The 12,275-nt window shown below is 36.6% G+C and overlaps 1 protein-coding gene across 2 annotated transcripts in view; it reads right to left on the reverse strand.

The window, feature by feature from the left end:
* Nucleotides 1-12,275, reverse strand: part of STPG2 (sperm tail PG-rich repeat containing 2) — a 182,090-nt gene that overhangs the window by 147,586 nt on the left and 22,229 nt on the right. For both annotated transcript variants that reach the window (XM_087935920.1, XM_026697821.2), the window contains 2 exons: nt 11,679-11,794; nt 9,464-9,575 (listed from right to left, as the gene is read on the reverse strand). In XM_087935920.1, the coding sequence (XP_087792046.1) occupies nt 9,464-9,575; nt 11,679-11,794 (228 nt within the window). The remainder of the gene's footprint in view (nt 1-9,463; nt 9,576-11,678; nt 11,795-12,275) is intronic.

Consider the following 12,275-nt stretch of genomic DNA (forward strand, 5'->3'; position numbering starts at 1 on the left):
TGTAAGTAGGTTGGGCCAAGAGAAAATGACTGGCCCAAGGTGCCCAGTCTCCTTTAGTTGCCCTTAGGAACTTCCTCAGCTTCAGGTAGTTGCAGCCAGGCCTTGCACACTTTGGCCCATTTCTTCTGCAGCCAGCAAGGCTTTCCTGAAGGCCTCTGTTATCAGCTACAAAGCCCTTCAGGAAAGCCTTGCTAGCTGCAGAAGCAATGGGCTGAGGTATGCGAGGCCTGGCTTCAACTATCCGAAGGTAAGTAGTAAAGTAGCTCCACCCCTCTCCCATCCCCACCTTAGTTTAATTTTTACCTGTGCACCCTGGAGTGGGCAGGGTTTTAATTGGCCTTATTTTGGGGGTAAGGCTTATACTGGGTGCACATGTAAAAATCAAGCTAGGACTTATTTTCTGAGTAGGTGGTATTTTCAGGGAAACACGCTATTATGCAAAATGTGCATAATTGTGCAAAAAGTCACATAATTTCCAGACCTTCCATGGCTCAGTAATGTTGAGGTCATCCTCTTGCTCCCAACCATTCACACAGCAGGTCTCAAGTATGATCTGAACTATCTGCAGCAACACTCTTCCATCACTCCTCACTCACCATCTCCACCACATGCCACAGCTAGCGACGAGCCTATTATACCAGCCAAATTCTTTTAATGTTCTCTTATTTCCCTTTTCTCTTTTTGTTGCCTTTTCTTATCCAGTTGTGCTTTGTTTTTGTTTTTTCCAGTTGTTCATAGTGCCACAATCAGCAGCTTTTATTCATACTTCAATTTGCCTATCATGGTCTACTCATATAGCTATAATGTAAACCAACCCAACTATTTAAAGAAAATGCAATCCCAACCCTCACAATCTTCATTCTATCCTGGGTGCCATCACAAAAAGACATCCCTGACTACCAGTAATAGCTATTCAGCCTCTGCTTCAATATAATCATTTCATATCTTTTGATAACTGGTTCTGCTATCACAACATTCTTACTTAGATTTTTCTTCTAACATTCAATTGAAAGACTCTTTGTGTGATTATAAGGCCATGTTTCTGTCTCCACATGGGGTGATGGAGGGTTTTGACTCTCAAATATATGAGGAGGGCTATCATAGTTATAGAGGATGCCCTTGAAGAAAGTAAGGAAGAATCATTACTAAGGCAACAATCACATACGTGAGGCTTGAACCCAGACCGAGAAAGTGGTTTAGAAAAATATCTCAAATACAACCATCCTCACAATTCAGATGAAAATAAATGGGGAAGGAAGGGAAGCACATTCAGGCTTGTAAGATTTTGTTCCTATAGCTGTTCCAATATATGTGTACAGTGCAATACAATAGTCAAATTGGATGGTGATTAACTATAAACCATCAAGACTTTGTAAGTGTAAGAGAGAAAGTTAGTTGTTGTTATAAGATGAAAGTCAATCAGTACAGTATGTTATGTCATCCAGGGGTCACTTCTGTCTTACAAAATACAAAACAATTGTATCTTTCATCTATTGTGCCCCACGTACTAGAGGAAAGAATTCCAGAAAATTCTGTAGCAAAACTCTAACCTGCTATCACAATATATAAATAGCCACCAGATAAATAGATCACATATATCAAAGCACACAACATGAAAAGTAATTATTCTTTCTCCATTTGTTTCTGCTAACAGGAATAGGAATATACAAATGAAAATTTGGTGATCTGACACTTAGGCAAATCAGCAAATACCTCAAAGAAGATAGAAGATTATTAATTGAAGAATAGATACAATTACTTGGGTTCTCAAAATACTATTCCTTCAAACTTCATTCTGTATTAATAACAAACTTCAACTACATTTTTGGGGGGAATGCTGCATATAGATAACCTGGGAACGAAGAATAAGCACAAAGGAAAAAAACCTAGCTTTTAAATTATGTGCCCTATTGTTCCATGCTTATATACTTATTTGTTATACTTAGTGTTATTTGCTAACAAGTGAAATTAAGTAGTAAACAGGTAGTCCACGACTTATGGCTACAATTTCCTTTGTTAAGCAGGGCAATTGATAAGTAAGTTTTATTCAATTTTACAACCTTCTTGACATAGTTATTAAACAAATCACTGTGACAGTTAAATGAATCATGTGGTCATTAAGTCAATCTGGCTTCCCCCATTGACTTCTTGTCAGAAGCTGGCTGGGAAGGTCACAAACCATTATCACATGACCCCAGGTCAGTACAACTTGTTAGTGTTTGGGGACAAACCCCCAAAAACAGAATGTGCAGCAGCAGTCAAGCCAGGCAGCCAAATGAGAGAGGAAGGGCCCTAGGGTTTACACACACTGATGACAAACACTGTTTGTAGTTTAAATAGCTGTTTAATCCAATTCGAGTTTAAACATTGTCAATCAGTCCATATGTCATTCACAAAATATATCCATTCAGTAACTTAGTCCATGTACTAGTCAGTTCTATATCCTTATCTGCTTGTAAAGATATCTTCTCCTTTGATACCTTTCCTTTTGAAGACAACGCTGAGTATTCACAGGATATCAGCACATCAATGAAGTAGTCCTTTCGTTCAGGTATTCAAACAGTTGTAGCAAATAGTAGCAAACAAACAGTAGCAAGCAGAAATCAAGCAGAGATCAAGCAGAGAGATTACGTTTCTCTTGCTGCCTTTTATTGCCGTTTGTAACCGCACCCTTAATTAGTTAATTACAAGCAGTTTGGTGCTTAAAGCTACAAGTTACAAACACCCAAACCTTGGTTTATATATTTATTCACCCAAACTTAGTTGGTGTATCATTGTTATACCCAACATTCTCCCCTTTTGGGTGATATAAATATATAATACCCTTACAATCTAAAACCATACTTTACACAACTCTCTTGGTGCTTAATGGCACCTTGGGCTTTAGTAAAGTTATCAGCTATATTGTCCTCTGACATACAGTACTCCAGCTGTATCATATTACTTTTTACAGATTGTCTAACGTTTAAGTACCTTAAATCTGTATGCTTGCTCCTAGTTTTTACTGCAATATTTGTGGCCATTTGAATTGCTTCCTGATTATCTTCATGTACAATTATAGGATAATTTACAGTTAATCCCATGTCACTCATCATCTGCTTATACATGATTAATTCAGCACATAATAACGACAAACAGGAGAATTCTGCTTCCATAGTGGACAAACTTATATGCTGTTGTCTTATTGACTTCCAACTTATTAATGTCTTACCCAGCATTATGGCTGTTCCCAAAGTCGACTTTCTTGTGTCTCTTTCTGATGCAAAACTAGCATCTGCATAAGCACTTAGTATTAGATCACCTTTTGGTTCTAGATACAGTGCATGGTGTAATGTTCCTTTAAGATATCTCAAAATTCTCTTTAATGCTTTCCAATGACATTGCAGTGGATCATTATTATGTCGTGCCAGTTGATTAACACCATAAGCTATATCTGGCCTTGACCAATTGCTAATGTATGATAAGCTACCAATCAAAGATTGATATATTACCTTATCAAACTTGGGACTTTGAGCATCCATTTTGCAAATATCCTGACTCATTGAGTCTTTGCAGTCTTACAAAGTTCCATCTTATAATCTATTAGCAATTTAGATATCTTATCCTCCTGAGATATCTTAAAACCTTTCTGTGTTTTCAGTATATTCAAACCTAGATATTTCTTTATCTCCCCTAATTGCTTGATTTTTATTTTCTTAGCTAATGATGCTATTATTTTATTGGCTTCATCATTAGTTTCTGTAATCAAAGCAATATCATCTGTAAATAATAGTAATAATGGTATTTTCCCATTTGTCTCCCTTTTAAATAGACATGGATCGGCTAAACCAGCTTTAAACCCTATATTGTTTAGTTCCTTTACAATATACTGGTTCCATTCATAGCCTGATTGTTTAAGACCATAGAGGCTCTTTTTTAACAACCAATAATCATTATTATTTTCACCTTTAAATCCAATAGGTTTTTTCATGTATACAGTATGTCTTAGTGGAGCGTGCAAGTAAGCAGTTTCTATATCTAGATGGTTGACTATATATTTCTTACTTGCTGCCCACACTAAAGCTGCCCTTAATGTTGCTGCTTTAAGGCTAGGTGCAAATACCTCGTCATAGTCATTGGCATTTTGTCTAAAGCCTTGGGCTACTAATCGTGCCTTATAGATTATATTACCATCTTTTTCAGTTTTTATCTTAAAAATCCATTTGCAGCCAATGGGTTTTATATCAACAGGTAATCTCGCATTTTCATATACTTTCATATCCTTTAAGGATTTCAATTCCCTATTCATTGCTGCATACCAACTTTCCTTATCTTTAGTAGGATACATTTTTATTTCATCTACAGTATATGGAACTTTATTAATCTGGCACACTGTGTTAGCCTGGTATCTATCAGGCGGTCTAGATATTCGTGTAGTTCTTCTGGGAATTACAGGGCTTGTATGAGGACTTTTTTGAATTACTACCTGTTCATGTTCCTCAGCTTGCTCAGCTATTGGTACTATTTCTTCCTTTATGGGCTCTATCTCTGCCTGTATTTCTCTCTTTACTTTATTCTTAAAGTTACAGGGATAATTAATGGGATTTCTATAGGATTCAATAATTACTTCTTTATTGTTATCCTGTTCTAACTTATCCCATCCTACGTGCTCTAGAAATTGGGCATTGGCACTGCATAAAACCTTAGATGTGCCTTTCTCCCAAAATCTATATGCCCTATGGTTAGCTTGGTAACCAACGAAGAATAATTGTTTAGCTCTGTGTTGCCCTTTACGCCTGAGTTGTGTAGGGATATGCACCCATGCTGGTGCACCAAATGTGTGCAGGTAACTCAGATCAGGCTTCCTGCCATGCCACATGGTGAATGGTATTTCACCAGTAGTTGTGTTAACAACGTTGTTCAATATGTTATTAGCACACATTGTGGCCTCCCCCCACAAAGAATCAGGTAATCCAGAATCAGTTAACATTGTTCTAACCATTGCCTGTAGTGTTTGGCCTCTTCTCTCAATAAATGCGTTGTGTTGTGGTCTGTATGGTGCAGATTTCTTGTGCTCTATTCCAGCTACCTTTAATCTATTCTGGAATTTGCTGTTAACAAATTCCGCACCATTATCTGTCACTAGGGTTATCAATTGCCGTTTAGTCTTTCTTTCTGCAAATTTTAACCAGTCAAAGAAATGTTGATATGTTTCAGTTTTGCTTTTCATTAGGTAGCAAAACCCGTATCTAGAATAATGGTCCATAATGCTCAGTATATATCGAGCACCCCCCATACTGGGTTTCTTTGGACCTATAATGTCTGCAAATACTATTTCTAAAGGTTCTTTAGTTTTTGAAACCATTTAGCCTATTTGCAGGCAATATTTTACTCTTATCTTCACAGCAGACATTACAACGCAAATATTTATCACACGGTTTTAACCTTATTCCATCAGATAACTCTACTGTACGTTTTAGCATTTTAAAATTTACATGCCCCAAACGCCTATGCAATAAATGGATACATTCATTATGAGGCTTTATATTGTTAAATACAGTCTGTGCCTCCCTTTCTTACTATCATGTAATACATACAATGTTCCATTAAAAGCTGCAGTTACCTTTTTGTTATCTTTTCAATTATGCAATTATTATCCTTAAATGTAATTACATAACCTAGTTTGTCTAATACCCTTACAGAAAGCAAGTTCACCTTTAACTGTGGTACATACAACATTTTTATATCCTGGTTTAAGCATGGACAGTATGCAATACCTTCTCCCTTGGCCTTGAGGTTCCAGCCATTAGCAAGTGATATATGTTGAGAGCTTGTAGACATTTTTATAAATTTTGTCTTATCTCTCGTGATGCAGTGGGATGCACCACTGTCCACCACCCATAAATCATTCTTCACATCACAGTTGCTAAACATGGCTAGTTCAAAAAATTTCTTTGGCTTTTTTACATTCTGGCTTTTTTCTTTTCTGCAGAATCTTGCCAAATGTCCTCTGCCTCCACAATTAAAACACTTTTTAATTGTGTATGCCGTCGAAGATAAATTCTCTTCTTCCGGGTGCTTTAATTTACTTAGTCAGTTTCTTTCAAGCTTTGAAGATAATTTCTCTTCTTTATTAGGTTTATCTTCTCTCAGCTGGTCACGTTCACACCTTCTTCTGGCTTCTTCTAATAGCCTGCCGGTAATCTCAGTTAATGATAAACTATCTTTTGGCAATACTTCTAAAGCAGTCACATAATCATCATAACTTTGATCTAATGAAGACAGTATGATATATACTTGTTGCAACTCATTAAATATAAGCTCTTTTTCTTGTAATTCCTGAAAAATGCTCTTCATACAATTTAAATGAGTTAACATGTCTCCATTCCTCTGAAGATGTGTTCGAAATAGTTTGCGTGTAAGATATATATGAGCTCCTACACTGTCCCGAATGTATATCTTCCTGAGGTTCTCCCAGCAGTTCGCAGCGTTTTCCTCTCCATGGATATGGATAAGTTGCTGGTCAGAGAGAGACAGTCCTATGATGCATAAAGCCTGCTCATTCTTTCGTTTATAGTCTTGTATCTTTTTGTCATCCTCCTCAACATTAGGATCTAAGTTAGTCACATCTGGTGGGTTTGTTATTATGTCCCACAAACCTTCTCTTCGTAGAAGTAAACTACATTTCATTGACCATGAAACATAGTTTGTTCCATCTAGTCTGGATATCATGGACAGATTTGGCAAATTTACTTGTGCCATTGCTCTTCAGGTAAACAACTATTTAAAAATCAATGAAAAACAGTTTGTTTTTACAGTAATGTGCAACTCATACCTACTCTCACTGCTATATCATGGTTAGTTAGACGGTGCTCACTGGGCCCATAACCAATGTTAGTGTTTGGGGACAAACCCCCAAAAACAGAATGTGCAGCAGCAGTCAAGCCAGGCAGCCAAATGAGAGAGGAAGGGCCCTAGGGTTTACACACACTGATGACAAACACTGTTTGTAGTTTAAATAGTTGTTTAATCCAATTCGAGTTTAAACATTGTCAATCAGTCCATATGTCATTCACAAAATATATCCATTCAGTAACTTAGTCCATGTACTAGTCAGTTCTATATCCTTATCTGCTTGTAAAGATATCTTCTCCTTTGATACCTTTCCTTTTGAAGACAACGCTGAGTATTCACAGGATATCAGCACATCAATGAAGTAGTCCTTTCGTTCAGGTATTCAAACAGTTGTAGCAAATAGTAGCAAACAAACAGTAGCAAGCAGAAATCAAGCAGAGATCAAGCAGAGAGATTACGTTTCTCTTACTGCCTTTTATTGCCGTTTGTAACCGCACCCTTAATTAGTTAATTACAAGCAGTTTGGTGCTTAAAGCTACAAGTTACAAACACCCAAACCTTGGTTTATATATTTATTCACCCAAACTTAGTTGGTGTATCATTGTTATACCCAACACAACTGTTTGATCATGTGATCAAACAGGGGATGCTGTAATGGTTGTGTGAAAAACTGTAATGGTTGTAAGTGTGGAAAACGATCAGAAGACAGTTTTGTTAGTGCTGTTGTAACTCTGAATGGTCACCCAACAAATGATTGTAAATCATGGACTACCTGTACCATCCTTTATATTATGTTCAGGAAGATCCAGCTGACAACAGTTTTCAATAAAAATAAGTCTCCACCAAGAATTAGCAAAGGCAATGGGATTGTTACCCAAATTTAGGAGCCTCTGAAACTGAAATGATGACAAGCAATAACACTATCTTGAACTAACAAATAAAAAGCAGGAAAAAAATTGATGAACAAATAATAAAATAAACTTGCAACTGTCAAGATTTTAATTTAACAAATCACTTAAAATTTTTGTTCTTCTATTATCCATGGTATCAATCCTATGTAGATTCTATAATAAAACTCTTTAAGAGTCTAAAGAGCTGTGGTGGGGCAGTGGTTAAAATGCAGTACTGCAGGATACTTCTGCTGACTACTGGCTGCCAGCAGTTCAGCAGTTTGATTCTCACCAGCTCAAGGTTGACTGAGCTTTCCTTCCTTCCAAGGTCAGTAAAATGAGGACTCAGAAAGTTGGGGGCAATATGCTGACTGTTAGAGAGGGTTGTAAAGCACTATGAAGTGGTATATAAGTCTACGTGCTATTGCTATAATAATAATAATTTATATGCCATCTATTTCCCAACAACTTTAGGTGATTTATAAATTGTTAAAATATTTAAAAATAAGTAGCAATTCAAGAAATACAAACAAAAGAAACAAAGACATAGAGAAAACAAGCACAGATGGGAAGAAGAAAAGGAAGAAAATCATCTTTGCCAAAAGCCTAGGTAAAGAATCACATCTTGAGGGCTTTTCAAAATACCAAGAGACCGGAGCCATTTAAATTTCAGGGAGAACCTGCTTCTCTGTAGCAAAGTAGTGGGGGCGGAATGAGCCATGTGTACAAAACAAGAAAAGCCTACTTACTCATAATGCTTACACAATAATCCTATTAAATCTCAGTACTTAGCAAGTCAAGCTATTGTTTGATACAGGGGTCCCCAACCACCGGGCCCTGGACCGGTACCAGTCCGTGGAACATTTTCTACCGGGCCGCCGGTTTGCTGGGTGCCGCCATTTTGTTTTGATGAGAAAGTGCTTCCAGTGAGCTTTTCTGGTTGGAAAGCGGCGTTTGGGTCCTGAAGGAATCCTCGCGCCTTAGTTTCATCAAAGGGGGGAGGGCTTCGAACAAAACTAAGGTGCGAGAATTCTTTCAGCACCCAAGGCAAGGCGAGCCGAGCGACCGTCCCGAAGCCGTCCCGAAGCCCATCGACAAAGGTACAAAGGAGGAGTTGAAGGTGGAGGGGAGAAGCGGGGACGGCTGGCTGGCTGGTCGCTCAGCTCGCCTTGCCATGCGTGCTGATGCCAGTACCAAGCCGCGGATCATTTTGTGATGCCGGTACCGGGCCGTGGCACAAAAAAGGTTGGGGGCCACTGGTTTGATATACTGGAGCAATATGGACTTGAAAAATAGATGGGACAATATGAGTGCTTAAAGAATCAGACCATAAAAAAGTGGATAGTCCTTCATAAGCTGTTGAAATGACTCACCAAACTGAAAACTATCCTCTTAAGGTTATATTTGAAAAAGAAGAGTGAAAATTGTGTTTTTTTTCTATTTGGAAGAAATATGATACAGCGTTTTTCCTGCTGTTTCTCCAATTCTCCCATGGCTTTCAGAAGTCATACAAAAGAATGTGTTATAATAATGTAACAAGAATATATAATTTTTGCAAAGATTGCTTAAGTCTATGCAAATTCATCTTCTAAAAGCCCTGCTTTGTAAAGCCCACCAATATTTTTATTCCACAGCTCCTGCTCCTTTTTTTAAACATATGCTGTTTCAAACAGGAACTTTTAATCCCATCATAAATAATTTTCTACATATTGCAAATGACTATGTTCAGTTAGCGTTACCTTTTTTCCTTCCTGTAATACTATTTCTTCATGATACCGTGGAATATAGGGAACACATTTTTTCTTGTCTTCCTTCTTGATGTTGACATTTTCACAATGCACTGAGCTTTCCCTTTAGAAGATTTGAGGAGATTTATGAGTTGCCTTTTAAATGTCTAAGCTCCTAAAACATGCACAAAATGCTTTTACCCTTTTCCCCCAAGAGGAACATTAAGAACAGCTGCTTTTGCAAGAACAAATGAAAAGCCAGTTTGCTCACTAATAGCCTAGCCTCCACTTCTATAATGGAATAAGATCTATTTTTCATTTTCAAGTTTTCTTCTCACAGGTAAATCACCAATCAAACTGCAGTCCAGGCTGAGGAGGCCTAGAAAGATGTGTAACTAATATATGCAATAAAATCATGTTTCTTGCAATAATTGTAATAATTTAGCAATGGTTACTTTAGGTATTCATATTCTGCCTTTATTATTTTTACAAGGCGGCAAAGAAAATTCAACATACCTACTTTCTATTTTTCCCACAACATAAATCCTGTAAAGTGAATTGTAAACTGAGAGAGAATGACTGGCCCAAGGTCACCCAGCTGGCTTTCATAGCAAGATTAGAACTCATGATCTCCCCATTTCTAGCCTTAGCCACTAGACCAAACTGGCTCTTTATAAATACGATAGTATTTTTTAACATTCTTCTTAGCATTTCAAAGCTTCTTTCTGTTTTTAGGTGCTTTACTTTGAGGTCATATTACTTTCCAAAATCACAGATTTTCACAGGAAAATATATATATTTTTAAAGTATATTCTGTCTCCCAGGTTTCCTTTTTTTTATTTATAGCATGCTTTAAAAAAGCGGTTAATTTGGACCAGATGTTTAGATACTTGAATAAGATGAAGCCAGTTTTGGTTGAAGTCAGGCAGTATCAAAATCAAAATAATAAAATAACAATTAAATAAATAAATAATGCCTTATAAAACTGTGGAAATTTAAACTTTAATTATTTGGTTTTACTATTACTAATCTGTTTGTATCTTTAATGCATCCCTATTTCAAAAACTTTTAGCATTCTTCTTGTGTTATTTTGTAATTTAATTTAAGGAGCAAAAGGAGCATACAAAGAAGATAGTTTAAAGCAACTCTATCCTCATTTCCTTTTCCTTCTATTCTCCATAAAAGTTATTTTACCCTTAGCCAGACTAAGTAAGACTATAAGAAAAACAGCTCAAAGATGACCATGATAGAGGAATCTGCATATTTCGACACTCAGATATCTTGTCTTTGTGTGCAGGTTGACCTTCAGAACTTAAATGGATAAAGAAAAATCATCTTTGGGTTTTCTTTAAATTCTAACTAGAAGGAGTTTCATACACATATTGAAAAGCAGATTTAGTCTAGGAACTCATAGGAGATAACTATCAGTGAGTAACACTGATCATAAAGAAAAGATGGGCTGACAAGTTAGCGTTATTTACAGGCAACACGAATAAGTAACAATTTTCCTGCCTTCAATCATTTCTCAGAACATGCTACTTAGCAGAGCACTAAATTGATAGTATAGTAGGTGATAATAACGAAGTTTGGCTTCTTTGAAACAAACAATAGTTAATATTAAGATAATTGGAGATGAGAGGGTTTTTCTAACTCATTTGAGTATCATGATTTAAAAGACTGAGAATGAGGGCTTAGAGGAAAGACTCCTGGGTGTATTTAACTTGGAGAAAATGGGAAGGGAAATAGGAAAGAACCTTTACAAAATCTGAATGAGTTGGAAATAGCAAAAGATCAAGATGTGTTTTCTCTCTCTCTCTCTCTCTCTCTCTCACACACACACACACACACACACACACACACACACAGCGGGGAGGGGCAAGACAAAATATATTGGCGATACGCAAGAGTAATTCTTGTTGAATTTAGGAAGAAAAGTTATAATATTAAGATTAGTTCAACAACAGAATCAATTACTGAGGGAATGGATGAACTTCTTTCCCCTAAATTACTTCGATGTTATGACTCTGTGAACAATATGATTAGAATTATTCAATGTTAATCTAGCTTCCCTTTTCATTATCCTGGTTTTGGAATGTGGCCTCCAAATAACCCAAAAAAGCAAAGTGTGTCCTCCCTGTCTTCCCCTCGCCCCTGAATTACACAACATTTGTTGATTACAATGTTACAAGGGGCAAATATGATTCAAAGTACTGGTTGAATTACATACGGAATGATATCATAATCGGCAGGTCCAGGACCCTCATGTGGCTTAAATTCAAGACGCTTTTCTCTCAAACTGCCAAAATGCACTCCTTTATATTTCAAAGTTGGATAGGTTTCATTCTGAAACAAAATGAATACAGAGTTTAATCCTCATTTTTTTCCCACAAGACATAAGAAAGGTTTGAGCTACAATTTCATAGTATAAGTTCAGTAATTGTAGGCAATATTAAAGTTAATCAATATGCGGCATAATTCAGACATAAATGAATAATCTGTGCCACTGCCAAAAACTGAAAATTTGCATTTTATGTACATGAACAAATCCAAAAATGCATATTTATTCATTCATATCCTGCAACTACTATATTTTTCTTCTCAGTAAATTAAATTGATGCATATATAAAACCAATCATTATTACAACCACAGATATGGTACAAATACTTTTATAATAGATAAAGCAGAAAATATCTGTCAACAGTTTTTCCCTTGGATCAGTGAATCAGTTGAATAAATCTGAACATAGATAAGCAAGACAACTGTTTTCTATGTACATGACAATGCTACATATGAAATAGTTTGTAAACTACTTGCAAAACTAGA

This window comes from Pseudonaja textilis, chromosome 6 (assembly GCF_049901715.1).
Source record: "Pseudonaja textilis isolate UNSWEBS1 chromosome 6, rPseTex1.2, whole genome shotgun sequence".
In the NCBI taxonomy this organism is placed as follows: Eukaryota; Metazoa; Chordata; class Lepidosauria; order Squamata; family Elapidae; genus Pseudonaja; species Pseudonaja textilis.